Source organism: Solanum pennellii, chromosome 1 (genome assembly GCF_001406875.1).
Source record: "Solanum pennellii chromosome 1, SPENNV200".
In the NCBI taxonomy this organism is placed as follows: Eukaryota; Viridiplantae; Streptophyta; class Magnoliopsida; order Solanales; family Solanaceae; genus Solanum; species Solanum pennellii.
In genome coordinates, this window is record NC_028637.1 from 5,422,244 (window position 1) to 5,444,026 (window position 21,783).

The following is a 21,783-nucleotide window of genomic DNA, read 5'->3' on the forward strand; positions in this document are numbered from 1 at the left end:
AGGAAGAAACGTACACGTGATTTGTGGGAATCAATTAATTTCTATTTTTAATTCCTTATTTAACGCTTAAACTGATAACAACAACTTAATAATTTAAGTATCAACCGTTATTAATTAAAATATCTGTCTACAATATTATGTATCCGAAAAACACTAAAAAGGGAATTTTAATTAATAAAAGAGTAGGGATAGGAAGTGATTTCTTTCTTATACTATGTGATTTGCTTAATTTTTACTCTTTTTTTATCTCCATAACTTGTATTTAACATATCGATAAATATTAAATTTTTTCAACTAGTTTCATTTAGATATTCGAACAACGATTTGTTTCAAGTAAATATTTGAAGTTCATATTATACATTATAGATTCAAGTTTTGAAATTTTTTTGTGTTTGTTCTAAAGTGTTTATTATTTAAATAAGTTAACCACATAAAATTTGTCATCTCTTTTAATTATGCATATCATTGTCAATGCGGAACAAATTTACATGAGATTTTAATACTTATTTATGCTAATTAAATAATTAAAAAAGATGACATATTTTAAATAGTTAACTTATCTATGTAATTAGCATTTGAAAACGTTCACATTTTTTCTCAGAAAATTTAAACCGAAAGTGTTTAATCAACAATTATGAAGGACTGCACGTTTTGTTCTAATTAAAATGAAGAATCGGGGGTTTAAGGGGAAATGGGTAATGTTCAATATATGAATGAATTTTAATTAAAAATGTAACAAATCATATTATCATAATAGGTCACATACTATTTTAAAGAGCAAAATTTGAATTCAGTTGTTTGAGGGGTATTCTTTAATCAAAAAATTAAAGGTTGAAATGTTGTTTGATCTAAAAGTTGAAGGACCTTATTTATGAATCATTTTTCATACATTGGGGATACTATTGAGTATTGACTCTTTTTTGTCGTATAAATTAATTTAAGATCGTTATATGAATTTTATAAACTTAGTGGGATTCTCCGAGTAATTGTTGTTGTTGTTATTATTATTATATAAATCTTATAAATCCCAAATTCTAAATCGTTTTATACGTATGATTACATCATAATATACTTTCTGATACAAATATGACTCAAAGTGGAGACTAGTAAGGCTTTCGTTTTAAGCCCCCAATAAATTTTGAGGCCTAAAAGTTTTATGTAGGGAAAATTACGCGGTTAAACAAATTTATATAATTTAATTACTCATCACAGCTATAATTTGTTGTATTACCACTCACGACTAATATTATACATTAATTATGTGAGCTGACGACATACATATACAATTCAACTCTCTCCAACTCCCCGCCCTCTCTCGCTCACCTCTCTCCTCCCTCTCCCAATCTTGCTCGCCTCTCTCCTCCCTCTCCCAATCTTGCTCGCCTCTCTCCTCCCTCTCCCAATCTCGCTTGCCATGTATACAAATCCATATGTATCATATACAATTACCTAACCGATATACATATACAATTCGCATCTCTCCCATTCTCTGACCTCTCTCCCCCCTCTACCAATCTCACTCGCCTCTCCCAATATCGGACATCTCTCTATCCCTCTTCCATTTTCTCTTGCCATATATACAAATACATATGTATAATATACAACTATCTAACTGATATACATATGCAATTCATCTTTGTCCCACTCTTTTCCCTCTCTCTCGCCTCTCTTCTCTCCCACCTAGTCTCGCTCATCTCTCTCTTCCGTATAACATGTAGCTACGAACTGTTATTATGAAACTATACTTATGTATGTAATTAACCTATTTTCACGTGGTTATATGTGAAAGTTCCTCTTTATAGTATTGATTAATCAGTTTATTTTTACTTCAAAAAATATGAAATTTTGCAAGGGAAAAAAGATTGGAAAATATTTATTAAAAAGAAGAAGAAGAAGAAAGATTGTTTCTAATAGTAAAAATATTTTAAATCTTGAATTAAATTACTCTAACTTCTCATATTATTTGATGAAGTTACTTATGGAACAAAATCTAAGGTAGTGTATTATATGCACATGGCTAACTTATTAACTTGAAATAATCTTAATAATATTATTACTATCAGATTATTTTTGTTTTGTAACCTAAAGATAGTTTACAATATCAAAATATTAGGTAAAACATTGTAAGTACAGATAAAAAAATTGAGGTCTCACTAGTTTTAGACTAGTATTTTATTTTGAATAAATATGTGAGATATTAAATTCATTGTTAAAAAAATAAAATAACATAAATTATATTAATAGAAAATCACAAAAAGCAAAAGCTTACTAAAAAACTCCACTATATGTTTGAATTTAATTTCAGAGAAAAAGAAACTAATGAATCCCCTTTAATTGCCATGTATACAAATCCATATGTATCATATACAATTGCCTAACCGATATACATATACAATTCACATCTCTCCCACTCTCTGGCCTCTCTCGCTCGCCTCGCTCCCCCCTCTACCAATCTCACTCGCCTCTCCCAATATCGGGTGTCTCTCTCCTCCCTCTTCCATTCTCTTTTGCCATATATACAAATACATATGTATAATATACAACTATATGACTGATATACATATGCAAGTCATCTTTGTCCCACTTTTTCCCTCTCTCGCCTCTCTTCTCTCCTACCCAGTCTCGCTCATCTCTCTCTTCCGTATAACATGTAGCTACAAAGTGTTATTATGAAACTATAGTTATGAAGATTAATTAGCCTATTTTCGCGTGTTTATATGTGAAAGTTCCTCTTTATAGTATTGATTAATCAGTTTATTTTTACTTCAAAATATATCTGCAAATCCAGGGGAAAAAAGAGTGGAAAATATTTATTAAAAAGAAGAAGAAGAAAGATTGTTTCTTTTTTAATAGTAAAAATATTTTAAACCGTGAATTAAATTACTCAACTTCTCATATTATTTGATGAAGTTCCTTATGGAACAAAATCTAAGGTAATGTGTAATCTAAGGTAATGTATTATATACACATGGCTAACTTATTCACTTGAAATAATCTTAATAATATTATTACTATCAGATTATTTTTGTTTTGTAACCTAAAAATAGTTTACATTATCAAAATATTAGGCAAAACATTGTAAGTATAGATAAAAAAATTCTCACTAGTTTTAGACTAGTATTTTATTTTGAATAAATACGTGAGATATTAAAATCATTGTTAAAAAAATAAAATAACATAAAATATATTAATAGAAAATCACAAAAAGTAAAAGTTTACTCAAAAACTCCATTACATGTTTGAATTTAATTTCAGAGAAAAAGAAACTAATGAAAAAGTTAAAAAAAAATAAAAAATGTGATTTATTAGGATGGGATATATTTCAATAACTTAAAATATTTAAAGGGTGAAAAATATTGATTTTAGGTAAAAAAATAAATATAATTTTGCTTAAAGTAATTGAACACTTGATGGATATTTTCAAAATAAAAGACATATTATCTATTATTGTCTATTTATCTTTCGATAACTATCAGAAATTTTGAATGATCAAATATAGAAAAATAATTAGTTAGATCACTCATATTTTATCTACAAATATTAATATTTTTATCAGTTGAAACTTAAATATTACATATCTAATAAATTATTCTTTCAATCCACTTAAATATGGACAAATTTGACTAGTTAATAAAAATGACCTCATTTTTCTAATGTTAATTCCAATTGATATCATATGAAAATAAAATATTTCTACATCTTTTGTATTCGATAAAAAACAAATTGCCTATTTGATTGCCGTTTGATCGGATAATAAACTACTTTTTTTTTAAAAAAATAATTCTTATAATATTATTCGGCAATCATTAATTTTGTCCTAATTCACAGGACATGGTCTAGCTTAGCCAATGTAATGTGACAATATTACGATAATAAAAATAATTTTTATCAGTAATAAACATATATATTAATAAAAATGTTAAAGCCTCTAATTGACGATATTAGTTAATCATCATGAAATTCAATCTTGTTTATAGGCTTTAAAAACATTTTTAAAAAATGTTAAATTATCGCTAAAAATATATATTCAGCCAAAATTAAATTATTATCGTTAATTAATTATCGCTAAAGATCATTTGTGATTATGTAGCGTGTCGTTATACAGAGTCCTCATTAATACATTTTAGCTTTGTTTAATGTTTTTTAAAAAATGTATCATGCCGGCCTTGATGTCTATTTTTATTTTTATAATCTTAATCTATGTATATTCTAGTTGACCGTTTCAAAAAAAATCATACAATATAGTTCTCCATTGTATAAATAGGTGCACACCTAAACACAAATATTGCTCAAGTCTTACTATATAACTTTAACAACCAAAAAAAACTCTGCGTCGAATATGGTGGATATTCAAGGCTACTTGATATTATTCCTTATTTGGCTATTTTCTACCTTATTTCTTAAATATGTTGTGTTTCGTCAACGGAACACATGTCACCTTCCACCAAGCCCATTTGGTTTACCGATCATCGGTCACTTACACCTCCTATCTCCTATTCCTCACCAAGCACTTCATAAGCTCTCAACTCGTTATGGGCCTTTAATTCATATAAATCTTGGATCCGTCCCTTGTCTAGTAGTTTCATCACCTGAAATGGCTAGACAAGTACTCAAGACACATGAAACTTCCTTTCTAAATCGACCACAAACATCAGTGGTTGATTACTTAACTTATGGTTCACAAGACTTCTCATTTGCACCTTACGGTGTTTACTGGAAGTTCATGAAGAAAATATGCATGTCCGAGCTCCTTGGAGCTCGGACATTAGACATGCTTTTACCAGTAAGACGCGATGAAATAAAACGTTTCATTGAATTACTCTTACATAAAGCGGAGTCTAGTGAAGAGGTAGATGTTGAAGCTGAGCTTCTAAGGGTTTCAAATAATGTCATTTCAAGAATGTTGATGAAAGAAAGATGCTCGGAGGACAAAGATGAAGCCGGGAGTGTTAGGATATTGGTTCAAGATATCGCGGAACTTACTGGGAAATTTTATCTTTCGGATTATATTTGGTTTTGTAAGAACTTGGATTTGCAAGGGTTTGGAAAAAGAACTAAAGATGTACGTAAAAGGTTCGATGAAATGATGGAGAGGATTATCAATGAACATGAAGAAGCAAGAAGTAGGAGAAATGGTGAAAGTATAGTGATCAAAGATTTGCTTGATATTTTACTTGATATATCTGAGGATGAATGCGCGGAGATGAGATTGACAAGAGAGAACATCAAAGCATTTATTCTGGTAAGTGAAAAATCTTATGAGAAAACGTTATAGTTAAAAGGGTTAATGCCCATGTACCCTTCAACCTATGTCCGAAATTCCAGAGACACACTTATATTATACTAAGGTCCTATTACCCCTGAACTTATTTTATTAATAATTTTCTATCCCTTTTTGGCCTATGTGGCACTATCTTGTGGGCCCAATGCTGGTTAATTTTTTTTTCAAGCTAGTGCCATGTAGGCCGAAAATGGATAGAAAATTATTTATAAAATAAGTTCAGGGGGTTATAGGACCTTAGTATATTATAAATGTGTCTCTGGGATTTCAGGCATAGGTTGAGGGGGTACTTGTGTATAATTCCTTATTAAAAACTAAAGATTTTTGCGATATTTAAAAGTAGAGACAAAATTCTATATTATACAGGACATATTTGCTGCTGGGACGGATACTGCAGCTATCACAGTAGAGTGGGCACTAGCAGAACTCATAAACCATCCAAACATTATGCAGAAAGCAGTTCAAGAAATCGATGGTGTAATAGGTAAAAATCGAATTGTGGAAGAATCTGATATCGTGAATCTCCCTTACCTTCAAGCTATCGTTAAAGAAACTCTCAGACTACACCCAACGGGGCCTATGATCCTCAGAGAATCAACAGAAGATTGTTGCGTTGGAGGTTATCACATACCGAAGAACACTAGGTTGATAGTCAATACATGGGCGATTAACAGAGATCCTGAGTATTGGGAAAATCCACTTGAATTTATACCTGAGAGATTTTTGACTGAAGAGGAGGAGGGGAACACGAAATCCCAATTGGATGTGAGGGGACAACACTATCATTTTTTGCCATTTGGTACGGGGAGAAGAGGTTGTCCTGGAACGTCGTTAGCATTACAGGTAGTTCAAATAAGCCTTGCTTCGATGATACAATGCTTCGAATGGAAGGTTAGTGGTGGAGAGGTAAGTAAAGTCGATATGGAAGAGGCACCTGGCATTACCCTTCCTAGAGCTAATCCTTTGGTTTGTGTTCCAGTGACTAGGTTTAATCCATTCACATCAACATCAACATCTGCTTAGATCTATTATTAACGATGTATCGTTGCTTATAAACATTTTAACATCTTGTTTTTCTTATGTACCCAAAAAGCAAGACCCTATTGTTTTCGGAAATACATTAGTATGATGAAAAATATATCTTAAAATGTTCGATCAAGACTCTCAAAAAGCAAAATGTGACAAGTAAAAGGAAACAGAAGTGAATTTAGTTCTAGTCAATTTCCCTCGAACAATGATATAATTAAAGAGTACGATATCTAGGAAACAACATGCCGTTGGACCAATAATCGATTAACAAAAGCTATGTATATAGCAACAAAGAGCGTAAACTTTAGAATATAATGGCTGTCAACTGCGAATATATGAACAGAAGTTTGTGCAATTGAAGTATACCACAAATACTTAGGCTTAAAAAAAAACTCCCTCACCCACCAGCACAAGGTAACAAACATAGAACAACACAACGTTCTTTCGCGATACACACAATTACATTGACATGATAGTTGATAAACAAGGTATAAGAAATAATGAAACGACGATGGGTGATTGGACATTCTTTATCAGCTGCTGCCGCCCCCAAAGAGATAACCTAGAGAAGATCCACCACCAGGGGCTGCATGTACTTTGGTAGATGGCCGGTCCTATAGCAAGCCAATAACCCTAGTTAAAACCACATAACTTTTCCATAACAAGGTCTATCTTATCAAAGATTTACTTCATTGTAATTCAATGATGAGAGTTGAGAAAGCAATTAGTTTTTCTAACACAAGAAGTTGTATCCTCAAGGATTCCTTAAGAAATCGGTCGCAAGGATTAATCACTAAAATCCCAATCCAACAAAACGTAAATATACGACACTTGAGTCTAACTCAACCCAAAAGCTAGCTCATGAGATGAGGATTGCTCAAGTCCAAACAGAACCTTGGTTTTGTTATTACATCAATAGAGTGTGGTTGCAGCTTATCAATGAGTCATAAGCCGAACACATAGCAAATAGCAATGACACAAGATCCACACCTACCTCTATCTATAGATAATTAATCATTTGGTCGAAATTGGTTCAACAAACTCATAACACAAAAGATGGTATATGTTGATTATCTTGTCCTCATTTCATCGTTGGAATCAACAAGTGGCAAGATGTATATCCAATTATCCATCCACTGTAACTTTGACGGATCAGATTGTCAACCAGATTCATATGTTTAGATGGTTTGTGTTATGGCCCATTCATATGTTAAACCCAAACAGACTCCTCCATATATTGGGTCCGAAATGGGTCAAAGTAGTGTAACCTGCTCGGTGAAAATGCAACACGTACCAGCAGGTTACCCTTTCTGAAACTACACTAGAGAATTGGCTGGTCCACGAAAGGAAATTTAAAATGGGCTTATGGGCACAAACAGATCATAGGAATAGGACAAACAAACAAAGCCGTATTCAATAGTTCCACAAGAAAACAAACAGCATGAATCATACAATCTGTGCCCTCAATTTCATGCCTTCAAATGCAACACACAATACATTTAAGTTAATTATTAACTTAAAATAAATACGTTAAATAACAAAATTTAAGTTCATAAATGAATAATATTAGAACGCAACATCATATGAGGTTGTACACATTCCTTGCAAGACAAAAGAAAACAACAGCGATGGACATCAATGAATCGGTTCTGCACTCCACAACGATACTAATAATATCCACAAAAATATAGTAGCTAAAATAGAGCGTGTTCTGGCATTGTTAACAAATCCTCTACCACCTTTGAAGTTTTGGTTAAACGCCTCAACTATGTGATATATGCACTTTCTTTAAGCAGGTCTAGTTTCCCAAAAAATTGACCGAACAAGCTATTAATTACTAGAAAGTGAGGACTTGTGGAAATGTCTTAATTTCACCTTAGCTTAGCAACGAAAACCTCTCCAGCAAAGCATAGCAATGAATATTTCAAGCATTTCAGAGGACATTATAATAATTTTGCACAAGTACATACCGTGATAAAGTTTCCCGTGTTTTGACCATCTGCCCTGATACTTTGAATACCTGCTGGAATCTGCTTAGTAGCATCAGCAGGAGGAGAAGGAGCAGCAACAGGCTCTTTATTTATCGGCTGAGCTTCACTTTGAACAGCCTGGGGGTTTGTTTTAGTTGACGTTGGAGCCTCACCATCCCCAAACAAGTATCCTAATGAACTCTGTCCTCCTCCACTACTAACTCCACGACCCATATCGTTACTTCTTTCCCGTTAGATCCACAAATACCCTGAGTCAATCCAGATGATTAAAACGAAACATAAATATCAAGGATTACGTTGTGATTCTCAAAGAAGCACAACACAAGGAGAACTAGTACAAGCAAAGATCAATAAATATGTCAACGTCGTATACATAGAACTGATCAATATATCACAAAGAAAAACCATAAGAGAAATTACAAAATGTAACTGCAACCATATAAAACTCAAACCGCCACGGTAATTACTGGCTTCGGAAGTTCATGTGCATCTAAACATCATCTAGTTCGAATCAACTATAAAGAATCATTTGTATTTGTTCCTCTATTGTACAGGAAACCACCAAACTCCATCAGACCCCTTGAAAACTACTCTACAACCATTCCCAAGTTACATTTTGAAGCAATACTCTTTAGCCGTGAATCGGGTGCACGGGTGTGGCCTAGTGGTCAATCGAATTTCAGTATAGACAAAAAACACTAGGTGATTTCTTCTCATCTGTCGTAGCCTTACTGAACAAAATTACTTGGTATATGTTTGTATCTTATGCAATTAGTCGAGGTGCGCCCAAAACTAAGTTCATAAGAAATAAAAAAATTGACACTAGTTTTACTGTTATCATCAAATCAAGCTTTTAGGATTCAAATAAGCTAGAACTAATACCTTCACACAATCTGATACAAAAGCTTCTTTAACTGTTCATTGAAGAGAATCAAAACTACTATACACAACATTTTTTATCACAAAAAAATTAAAAATAATTCAAAGTCTTACAAGCAAACAGAAGAAAAAAACACCATAAAATCCCCAAAAAAAAATCAGAAAACGATAGCTTAGCTAAGTGATTTTCCCCAAAAACACACAGGAATTTCAATATGTATAAATGAAAATAGAGAATTAGGGTTTAAATATTTGGGAATTACCTTTCCTTTTTCGTATTTGATTTATGATGAATGATGTGTTGAATGTGGACAGGGGAAGTAAATGAATGAAGAAAGTGTGTAATAAAATATAGTCACGCATTTTATAAGTGCTCTTGCACCGACAATAAATTGGGGAGTAATAATGTCACATATGCAACTTGTTAACAAATGACCAATCGGGATTACTATCGGTGGTGAAACTGTTTCACTCTTAATTAGATATTTTTTAAGTTTGAGCTTTGAATATAAAAAAGTTTATTGAAAGAGCACCTAAAATGGAGTCTGTAGCGCGCGATCTAAATTTAATTGAAATTTGAATGTGAATTTCGTACATCGAATGAGAAACAATAAAAAATATAAAAAAAATTTGATAAGTATTTATTTAATTATATTAATTAAAGAATTTGAGTTTGAATTTTGAGTATGAAATTATCTCTATTATATTTTTCGTTTTATATTATTTGGTCCCTTTTAATTTAGCACTTTGTTTGATAATTAAATTAAAGGTATATTTCATTATACTAATATTATTATTTCTCCCTCTCCATATTAACTTAATTTTTGAACTATTTTACACTTTTTTTTAAAAATAAATTAAGATATAAATTGAATCTAGTTTGTCATTTTTAATCTTATTAATTATTATAAAATTTATGATTAAAATAACTAAATATTAATTCATTATTAAATTCAATACTAACTAATGAAGGATAAATTTAAAAGAATACTTTAAAAGTAATCGTGAAAACTGAACAATTAATTTAATTTGGAAAATGAAAATGCATCAAAAATTAAATTAATTTAGAATGAAGTGAGTGATGTTATGAAATGTCAAATTTAATTACTATTACTTTAAAGAGTCAAAAGCAATATCAAAATTTAAAGTTTATAAGTTTGAAATTCTAAAGTCTGATAAGTTACACAGTTTTTAGTTAAAATAAATAGTAAAAGTACATCATCTCAATTTTTAAATAGATTTAACATTATAATCAAAGTTAAAGAGTTGCAGTCACGTAAGTTAGTGGGAAAGCATCACTTAATTTTTATAATATATATTAAAAGAAATAAAAAATATTTTAATTATATGGAAAAGGGTTTAACATATTCATAAATTATGTTTAATCGAACAAAAATATTATTTATAAATAATTTAGAATATTACTTAATTATGTTGAAAATATCTTTTTTCTAAACATATTATTTTTATGGAATCCTATTCTTATTTCTTTGTCTTTAGTATCGCTTTAACTAATACCAAAGTTGGAAGTAATCTTTTTTTTTTTTTAATATCATTTTATCAATTAAAATTGAACTCATATAATTTCTAATCGATAATATAGGTCATACTATACGAGATCAGAGTACTTCATATTATTTTCATTTTACATATCAATAAAATTCTTTTTTTTTTAACAAAATATATTTTTATTTTTAAATTTTTTAATTCGAAATGATGATAAATATTTGTTAATTGCAATCCTTGGTCTAAAAGTTAAGACCCAACAATCATAATAATATAAAATACAGAATTTATTGCATTGCTTCACATTACAATTCTTTAAAGGCATAATACATATATTGGACCCTAAACTTGGTTTCAAATTTTAACTTTGACCTCCAACTTTCATAATGCACAAATAAGCACTTTAACTATCCTACCTTTTAATAAATAAACACGCGAGTCCAACCTGGCAAAAATCGTGAAATGCACGTATTAAACGCGCGTGAGGAGTAATTTTCATGGCCCACAACGAAAAAAAAGTGGTGAAATGACTATTCTACTCCCTGAATTCCGGCCAATCTCCGGCAACCCAAAATCCCCATTCATTTTACCCAGCCATTCTCCTTCTTCCTCCACACCGGAGCATAAACCATGAAGCGAACAAGCTTTCAGCTCGCAAAACCCACCAAATACCCGACCCCAAACCCAGCAGATTCGCTGTCTCCGGCGAGAACCATTACGAAATAACACTGCTGCAACCTGTAGCTCACACCGGACATAAAAACAGCAACCAAATGACCCCCCAAACCCTATTAAAACAGACCCAACAACCACAAAAAACCTAAATCAAGATGCCAACCATCAACAAACCTCTAAGCTCCGTCAAACAATGAGCTCCAAGCTCTAAAAACCAGTAGGAGTAATTAGTTTTGATTCTTGTATGTAAATTAAAATTAAAATTAATTTTGATTCTTCAATATAAATTAAATTAATTTTGATTTTTTTTTAGATCTAAAATCGACGTGTAAAGTATTTAACTAGTTGGCAATCATTGAGTGGCTCATTTATACACATTGAAGCGATTGTCTTTCACGCTCTTTGAATGTAAAAATCGCGTGTTTATTTATTGAAAGGTAGGATAGTTAAAGTGTCTATTTGTGCACTATGAAAGTTGGAGGTCAAAGTTAAAATTTGAAGCCAAGTTTAGGGTCCAATATATGTATTATGCCTTCTTTAAAATATGTTGATAAAGTTGTTGTTGACCCTTTTCCATTTTAAATGTAAAATCAAGAATTGTATTAGCAAATGTTTATTCTGGTTCAAGTTCTGAAAATATTTTTTTTATATTATTAGATTCTTTTATCATTATTTAAATAAAAATAATGATGGGTTATTGTAATCTTATATGTATGGCTTGTATTATTAGTTTAAAAAGTGCACGATTTATCTATTTTAATTGATAAAATGAAATTTAGAAGAAAGAAAAAAAAGCATCTAACTACTTTATTAGCTAGCTAGATTTAAAATCTTTTAATAAATCTTATTTTTATTAGGAAAAGAAAGTGTATACTAAAAAATGTTCTTTTTTCTTAACCTTATCAATGAAGAATATTTTTATTTAATTTCACGTAATTTAAAGATATTATTAATTCTTTTCCAATTAAAATAAGGAAGATGACACAAATAATTTGTGATAAAGTCATATTCTGACTGTTATTTGCAAGTTTTTTTCCCCACTCGTTGGTCTTGTTCATTCTTTCTAGGATAAATTCACGATGGTTATGTTGAAATGTACGTAGATAGTATAGTGTACATAGTTATTTTTCATCTTATTTATGAGAATTTGATTTCTTATCGCTTTGTTATCTTTCTTCCATTCCGTCAATTTAAAAAAGAAACACTTGGTTACCATTACGATTCTTGATTTATGAAATTATTATAAATTTTATCTGTTCATTTTTATGAGTTACTTATTTCTAAAATAAATTTTTATTTTTAGTTATCACTTTTATCATATCAAGAAAAATAATTTTTTTTTTCATGTTTTATCCTTAACATTAAATATTATTCTTCATATCATTTTTCAAAATTCAATACTAAACATTTACTAATAGGGTGATATGGTGAATACTTATATCAATAATTGTTCTTTTAGTAGATAAGTAAAGTCAAATTGTGATACATAAAAAATGAACGAAACGAATATTTGTCGTGATTCCATGCATTATTAGATGTAACTCTAAAAAATTTCCCTGTCATTGAAACCATACAAATTGAACAATCCAAAAGTCTAGAGAATAGAAATCAGCATCAAATCATATTTTCAAAATTGAAAGCCATATTATAATTGATAATTTAAATAAATAAATAAACCACCTTTGATAGTGTAATCACTCTCTAGTGACCGGTGAATCACCAATAAAAGAGCAGATGTTTGAGAAACAACTTGTTGTCATGAATGTTATTACATAGTAGAATTTTAGTAAAATATATAAATATGTTTTTTAATATGATTTTAGCTAGTATCTATGTCCTTAACTCTATCTATATACAAATAGATACTTAATCTTATACAAAATTAAATAAGTAAACACATTATGTCCTACGCTTTAACGCACCGATAGCCTCCTTGTAATGACTAATGATTGATTATATGTATTATGGGTGTATAAAACCGAACTGAAAATCGAATCAAATCGCAAATTGAGTCAACTCAAAAAAAAACCCGACTAACGGTTTGGTATTGAAAAAAAAAACTGTCTATATTCGGGTTGATTTGATTTTAACTAAAAAAAATCAACCTAGACCAAACCAACCCAACATTATACATGTTATTTTAAAAATTATTTATACATAAAAATATTTACTTTGATATAATTTTAAAATATTTCTTATACTATTTCATAGTTTCATCTTTTAATTAATTATTTCAAGTTTAAAACTTAGAATTCGGAATGGTTCAATAAAGATTATAGTTCATAGATGTTGATAATTATAATAAAACTTAAATCAAAATCAAATTAACACTAATGCAAAAAGAAAATCAATTCAACACTAAGACTGACAATAATATTGAATATTTGTTCTTTAGTTTTACATTGTTTTAGATAATTTAAAATGCATAATCTAATTTTAATTTTCCTTAAATATTTAGTAATGTAACTAATACTTATCAGACTTATTTTAGCATGATTATGATCATTTTCATTATGACTTTACAATATTTATTTTATATGATGATTTTATTATTATCTTTAATTGAATATTTTTGTAACATCAATACTCATCTCATATTTTGTGTTATTTTTTAAAGAAATATCTTATATAATTATATTTTGGTTGGACTAAAGAATATTTGAAGCACAATTTGATTATATGTTTTTATGCAAACTTATATCGAAAAATCCAAAAAACTGAAAAAATTCGAGGTTTGTTATTTGGTTTGATTTTATAAATTTAAAAATTCAACACAATGGTTTGGTTTGGTATTTGAAAAACCTGAACCAACCCGAGGTTGAAAAACCCGAAAAAATCAAAATTTTATTAGTTTAGTTTGGTGTATAAATTTAAATTTTTTATACAAATAGTTTGATTTGATATTTGAAAAATCTAAACCAACCCCATCATCTACACCTAATATGTATATATGAATGAAGGAGACTCTTGAAAAAATGTTATTTGTGTTGGAGATTAATTTTTACTGCATGATTTCTCAGAGTTCATTTTACATGAACTTTTGAAATTTCCAGCAAAATATTTTGTAGTGTTTGAGGTTTCGACAGAAAAAAATGAATGATCAAACCCTTTCATCTGGAAAATTGTTCAGGTTGATTTGAATCTGTCATCGCCTCCTGAAGGGACACTGGAATAGCAAAATCTTCTATGGTTTTTATGTAGAATCTCGGGATCAGGGGCGGAGCTACCTTGTATGAAGGGGTTCATCAGGAAAATTATATTATTTATACATGGTTAAAATAAATTTATATGTATCTATAGTTGATGTCGAATCCTCTTCGGCTATTTATTTCTACAGATTTTAAACCCCTTATTCAAAATTCTGACTTCTCTGCTCGGAATAGAATCATAACTTGTTGCAGATAGGGAAAGTTTATCTGTCAATGGTGCAAAAGGGATTGGCCTTATTAATACTGATGTCAATTCAACGTCCTGAAATGGAAAAAAATGTCAAAAATTGGCTTTCTTTTAGTGCAAGTAAACTATTTGGAACAGAGAACTCTGTTCTACAATACATATACCTTAGCAGTTATTTGATTGAACATGACATCTTTCAACAATGATTTGTCGAAATAAGTGGCAGTTGGAGGATGATTCCTACCATTTGCATAAACAAATCGTAGTTATAGCTCATAAATATGCAAATTATAGTTATAGAGCATAATGAAATTTATGATAGTTGCTATTTGCGAAAGTTCCCCATAGAAAATTAATCTAAGTTTTCTACCATACAATTAGTCCCTCCAACTCTCTCGTTTTCTCTCTAGCATTTTCTTAGCGATTTATAGTATCTTAGATTAATTTGGTAAAGCAAGATCGTGAGCAATTAGTACAAGAACGTGAGCGAACTGTCAACTATCACATGTGTGTTTAGTTTTCTTTTAACTTTTTATTTTTCATGATATCCGATATCCACATTGAAACACAGCATAAACAGAGACATCATCTTAGGAGAAGGGTGGTCTAGTGTACACCATTTACCAAAGAATTATGTGATGTTCAGAAATTGAATGTTAGCTCTTGTAAATATATATCTAATTTAGCACATTCTTAACATAATTTTCATATCTTTCATCAAATTCCTAACTCCACAACTAGGTCTTCGGCTGTGTAAAGGTAACAGCAATAGCCCATGATTATTTGTAACAAAAATAAAATACCTCATAATTATTTGTAACATATAACAATATTCCATAATTTAAGTATGAACTTAACAAAATATAAATAATTTAAAAATATTTTAAGATTTCAAAATCAAAAAGAAAAATTAATAATAAGTTGTTAAAATATCAAATTAATGTAATCAAATTTATATTGAAAAATTAATTAAATTGATTCTCGAAAAAATAATATGACAATTAAAAAACAACGAACATAGTATATAATGATTAAAATTATTCTCCTATAAATAGATGTTGAACTCATTTCTTGATGGGCTTACTCAATATTTTGGATGTTCATAGGTGAAATTTTTTGCTCACCTGCCCAGAGGATGTTCACCCAAAGTACATGTAATTGTAGGGGCTTAAAATTTATTTTCATAATATAAATTCAAATCCTAGATTCGCCTCGATTTCTATTAGAGTTCAAAGAGAAGTTTGTTATTACTTAGGGCATCCCCAACCCTACACTCTATTTTACTCTCCAAATATAGAATTTTCTATTTTTCCAGACAACCAATTTCAACCTGATTCTCTATTTTACTCTCTAAAAAAAGAATTTTTTTCTCTCTTCTTAATATTATATTATTATTTATATTTCCTTTTTGTTTTCTTATTCTATAATATAGATCCTTTTTTTCTTTTATGAATAATCATTCTATATAATTTCATGTCAGTGCAGCTGATGAGGAGTTTATGCAGAAGTTGTCAAGCTAAGTAGCTCGGATTTTTCACTTTAGTTGTCATACCCGTGTTAACTTGTTGAGTTAGAAAAACACGGAGGAGGAATTAGACTGTGATGATGATCTTTTATTGCTTCTATGCTCTTCAACTTTTGGTGTGTTTAAGATTGTATGAAGTTGAACAAGTACACACACTTGTTTTGTGTAGCATAATACACGTAGGACGTGAATTGCCACATAGAATGCCAAGTATGATGTATGTGTTTACGTGTTCAATTCTGTTCAAGTTCAAATACATACATGTGTACACTTGAAGTTAGAGGATAGATATGTCAGATGAGATCAAATTAAAGGACACGGGTATGTATTATGCCTTCTTAGTATGTTGAATGAGAGAGAGTTTTCAACATGAATGGTTTATATATGTTTGAGAAGAGAAACTTATTCAATAATATACAAAATTAGCAAGTGAAGGGATAGAGGGGCGCAAGGAGTTTATCCGAATCATTTATACCACAAACATTACATTGTATATACAGGGTCAAAACTATTTTTTATGTATACATACTCATTTGAATTCCCTTCACTTCTTCGTGTGTCTACCTTTTTATATGTTGAATCCCCTTAGTGAAAATCCTGACTCTGACAGTGCATGAACCAACAAGCATCGCTCGCTTCTATCCATCTCATGATTCTAGGAGATGAATACAGTCAGAATAAGATTTTGAACAACAATAAGTATGTTCTTTCCATTTACATTGACACCAGCAGCAGCCAAATGCTCAGAAACACTGGCACTCTCAGCTTTGCTAAAATGAGGAGCTAGAGCAGCAACTAGGTCAGGTTTGACATGTCTCGCAGCAGCTTCTTGGTGACATTGAACACTTAAAGTGCATTCTGGCCACAGAATGAACCCCTTTGGCCGAAAAATCACAATGTATATACAAGGTCAAAATCTTTTTTATGTATATATAGACGATGAACCCCCTTAACGAAAATTCTGACTCCGTCACTAGGCTAGGTTGGACAATAAAAGTAGTAGCTTGATCATTTACAGCAGCAACCCTGTTTTCCCGACCACTCACGGCAACAACAAGAGCAACTTAACCACTTACAAGAACAACATTTCCAGCTTGGCCACTTACAAGAACAACATTTCCAGCTTGGCCACTTACAAGAACAACACTTCCAGGTTGGCCACTTACAAGAACAACATTTCAAGCTTGGACATTTACAAGAGAAGCAACCTGAGCACTTACAGGAACAGCTTGGACATCCAGAGCAACACGATCCGCAGCTAAAACAGGAAGAGAAGCATGACGACCATCTGGACTTCTTTTTTTTGTAATAAGCAGGATGGCAAAGAGGTTTGGTGGACTTCCTATCTCTGCAATAAACAAAAATATATTCCGTTAACACGAAAATGCATGATTGCAAGCTCCATTCTGTGAAGAAATCATATCACCAATAATCTTTAATGTAAAGCATTTAAGTTGAGGACATGAGACTCAAACACATTTATATGAATGACACGTTAGATGAACTCTAATGCACTTCCGCGTAATTATTAATGAAGCAACATGTTACCAGTGACATGGAAAAGAAAAGAGAAGAACGTGTACATATGCTAAATGCAGATGATATTAGCAAAAAAGATAGGAACTGGTTACTCACGTTGGAAAAGGTAAAGACGTATCATTACCATTGCAATGGTTATAGGAGTCTTTAAACCCTCCGTTCCCTTCGGAATGGCTAATGGCAGATGAATAATCTTTGTTCCCTCTTAACTTTATTTCCTCTTCAAAATGTGATTGTTTCTTAATTGATTTATGTTGATTTCCTGCTTCAATAAGGTTGCTTCGATCAATCACGCCCCTTTCTGTATCAAATACAGAACTCTTTTCCGTACGTTCTCCTCCTTTTACAGGCGATGAGTGTCTACTGATTAGCTTCCCAGACTTACTAATTTCTTCACATGTTTCCAATTCCACACACATGCGTAATTCTGCTGACTTCCTCGAAAGACTGACGTTGATACTAAATAAAGACTCTTCAGAGACAGCACTCCATTCGTTAGGTGTTGAGGATTTACTTTCAAAAATGGAAGAGGGAACTCTGTTGGGATCATAACCTCCTTGTCTGTCCATCACTTGGATAAAAGGAGATCTTGTAATTGACACGGTTGGCAATAACGATTCATCAGTGACGTCTGAAACCTGTGAGGTGGAGCTTGTTGATGTATTCAGTTTCAAATGATTGTAGTCCGCTCGAGATAAAGGTTTGGATGTTACATTTGATGAAATAGAGTTGGATGCTATTTTTGGATTCATTAGTATGAAATCATCAGAGGAATAACCGGACGAGGATGAAAACGTGGAATAGGAAAGTTCTGAACTTTTACTTGACCCTGAAACACTATCATTTAAGATAGAATCCGAACTTTTTCTACTTTTACTCTCCTGGTTAGAATCCCGGAGAGAGACTACTGGTGACTTGGACTCAGTTTCACTTTTGGTTACCACTGCATCTGTTAGAGAATGATTACGGTTTCCACTTCCATATTTAGGGCTCATGACTGGATTAAAGCTAAAAATCACCTGTAGAAACCATCAACTTGTTGAGATGCACAAACAATGTCCAGTTAATGTTAATATAAGAAAAATATTAGAGATGAGATCGTTAAGGGTGTCATAGATTTAATATAAAAAAAAAATTGGCCTATATACTTCATGAAATTTTCTATACAGTATAATTTTTCGACGAGAGTGTTTGACTGGCCACCCTTCACTACATGTGGCTACACCACTGGATGAGATTAAGTTATTGTTTGAGGAAGCAATGCAACACTCACAAGTCAGAACGAGCAACATATCCTGCAAAGAAGTACCTCCTGACTCTCGATGGTTGCCTTCTCCTACGTCAGTTGAAAGTAGAATGCACATGGAAACAGAGGCGGATCTAGGATTCAAACTCAACAAATTTAACCTCCAAGGCTTGTAGACTTATTGTACATTATCTACTTATTCAATCAAGTTTTTAATTTTACTACAAAAAGTCTAACGAACAGAAGTCATTTACGAAATGGATATCATCTCCATACAACAATCTATAAAATAGAATCATTACCTAATGCTAATACCAGTTAAATGTCATTATTTCCTACAAATGAGCAAGAAGAATCATGAATGTGAATTTACCCGAAGATCTAAGATTTAGGCCAAATGTTGATGGCCATAAAACAATAAAAACGAAAATTTTGATCCAGGACTTTTCAATCAAACATAACAGATGCACTTGAAAGTGAACTTTGTTAAGAAAGACCCATGGGATAAAGTGTAGACGTTTATTCGGCCTCTTAGACTGGATTGCTGTCTAACAAAAAAACAGGTTAGACATGTTAATGTGTTACGAAGGGGAGCAATGGAGCAACACTAAAGTTGTCTCTGTATGACCTATATATAGATTACAGGTTTGAACCGTGGAATCAATCACTAATGCTTCGGGCAGAGTAGGTTTCCTACATTGCATAAACCTCTGAGTGCGGCCCTTCCCTGGACCTTGTATGAACGAGAGATGCTTCATGCCCCGGAGCTGTTTTTTTTTCCACTATATATTACTAATATGTTATCGTTTTCTATTACTTATATCCGAAACTTTTATGTATGTTTTGATGCTATTGAACTAGAGGTTAACCAAATCCTACACTTACATAAAAGTCTTTAATCAAACAAACAAAACTGGACTAAATGTAAGTGAAACAACAACAATTAGCACTCAATCCAACTAATTAATGTCTCCTAGATGGAACTTTTGCTTCCATCGTGTCCTAATCTTAGATAAGTCCATATTAATTACACCATGTATCATATTTTCTTATGTCTTACTGCAATGTTATCAAATGTCTAACAAAAAAGAAGTTATTTAAGAAATGAAATTTATTAGTAATACAGAGTCATTAACAACAGCAAAGGTCCAAGGAGGGTAAGATCGATGTATGTTAAGACCTAGACCTTACCCTTACCTTTGTGGGGGTAAAGAGGTTGTTTTCCATAGACCCTCGACTCAAAGGAGTTCAACCAAAACAGGAACAAAAGATAATAATAACAACAGTAAATAGCAACATGAACAAAGCAAACAAGCAATATGCAATCGTAAAAATTGAAGAATAAGATAATACGCGAATCCAGTAATACAGAGTCATTACCTAATACTAGCAAGAGTTTGTTGTTAATACCCTCCTTATATATTGCCGGGGCGGTCTCGACTATTCCTTCCAACCATTTCCCCCAAGCTGAATCTATAAACCTCCCAACAAAAAGCTTCTCTAAAATGGGGAAAAACTAAGTAAATTAGAAATCACATGTTATCAACAAGATTAATGTAAACTAAATTAAGTTCAAAAATCAAAGATTTAGGTAAACACTACTGACCAACAAAAAAAAACAAAACATATCCCGTGAAATCCAGAAATGAGCTCTGGGATATAGAATGTACCCAGAGCTTATCCTTTATCCTTTTATGGCGTTAGAAAGGTTATTTCTGATAGACCATCATCTCAAAAGCAGATACTAATTATCAATTAAAAAAATACATGTTGATCTTGATATTTATCTTAAATTAAAATATCTTACCTAATAAGTGAAACTATTCAAGATTAAACCAAGAAAAATGGAACCCTAATGATATAAAAAAAAAACAAGAAAATGAAAATTTTTGGTGGGATTTATCTAAATTAAAACATTTAACCTAATTAGTGAATCAAGAATCTAATATTAACCCCCAAACAAAAAAAAAATTTACCAATAAGTAAGAAACTGAGTATTTTTATCTGAATTAAAACATTTTACCTAGTAATTAGTGAAATCTTGGATTCTATTGTTCTTTCTTGATCCTTCTTCAACTTCTAAATTTCTTTTTTAGGGTTCATAAATTTTATCATTTATGGAAGAATCGAAAAGAAAAAGAAGAATTAGTTTTTTTTTTTTTTGGAGGAAATGATAAGAAAAAGTTGGGAGGGCAAAGAGTGGGCTTTGGTGTCATCACACTAATTATTCTTGAATAACCAACTTAACTAACATCGTACTCACGTGATTACACGTGCTTTAAGACATTGATATTCAATTGATTTTATAAATATCCTTTTTTTCGAGTTCTATGTACTATTTGAACTATTAAATTTTGAATTTGACGAGTGTGGGTGTACCAGTATTATTTTAATGACGTTTAATGAATAATATTGTATTTGATTTGTAATTAATGACTTGAACAATACTGAAGATATTAAATATAAATATGAGCTCTAAGCTAATATCTAAATTTTACTTTGTTATAATATGAGCTTAGCTTTCTTAAGTCATTTCACAATTGAATTTTGCATTCGGATAGGGGCGAAAGACTCTAGAGTTATAGACCCTGGAGAGGTTTGTAGAAAACTCTAAAAGCCCTTAGATATTTCAAGAATACTCTAGAATTTTGTAGGTCTTTCCTTGGAAGGCCATAAAATAACTTAGAAAATATCTTAGAAAGCTTTGGAATATCAT

General features: G+C 31.1%; 3 protein-coding genes across 5 annotated transcripts; 1 reads left to right on the plus strand and 2 right to left on the minus strand.

Annotated features, from left to right (window-relative positions):
* Positions 1-4,240: 4,240 nt before the first annotated feature.
* LOC107016731 (cytochrome P450 93A2-like) lies at positions 4,241-6,360 on the plus strand. Its single transcript, XM_015217118.2, has 2 exons — positions 4,241-5,242; positions 5,648-6,360. The coding sequence occupies exons 1-2, from the start codon at positions 4,340-4,342 to the stop codon at positions 6,302-6,304; spliced, it is 1,560 nt and encodes a 519-aa protein (XP_015072604.1). The 5' UTR covers positions 4,241-4,339; the 3' UTR covers positions 6,305-6,360.
* Positions 6,361-6,570: 210 nt separating this feature from the next.
* Positions 6,571-9,558, minus strand: LOC107008611 (protein SPIRAL1-like 1). The gene is made up of 3 exons (XM_015207719.2): positions 9,444-9,558; positions 8,281-8,549; positions 6,571-6,924 (listed from the first exon to the last, which is right to left on the minus strand). Exons 2-3 carry the CDS (start codon positions 8,512-8,514, stop codon positions 6,844-6,846), a joined length of 315 nt encoding a protein of 104 aa, XP_015063205.1. The 5' UTR covers positions 8,515-8,549; positions 9,444-9,558; the 3' UTR covers positions 6,571-6,843.
* Positions 9,559-16,643: 7,085 nt separating this feature from the next.
* On the minus strand, positions 16,644-21,259 carry LOC107029422. Of its 3 annotated transcripts, none has more exons than XM_015230835.2 (4): positions 21,091-21,258; positions 20,448-20,567; positions 17,918-18,840; positions 16,644-17,630 (listed from the first exon to the last, which is right to left on the minus strand). In XM_015230835.2, exons 3-4 carry the CDS (start codon positions 18,814-18,816, stop codon positions 17,291-17,293), a joined length of 1,239 nt encoding a protein of 412 aa, XP_015086321.1. In that variant the 5' UTR covers positions 18,817-18,840; positions 20,448-20,567; positions 21,091-21,258; the 3' UTR covers positions 16,644-17,290. The 3 variants fall into 3 exon arrangements, with proteins under 3 accessions (XP_015086321.1, XP_015086327.1, XP_015086334.1); XM_015230848.2 differs by having other exon boundaries at positions 17,301-17,630; positions 17,946-18,840; positions 21,091-21,259; XM_015230841.2 differs by lacking the exon at positions 20,448-20,567 and having other exon boundaries at positions 21,091-21,259.
* Positions 21,260-21,783: the final 524 nt, after the last annotated feature.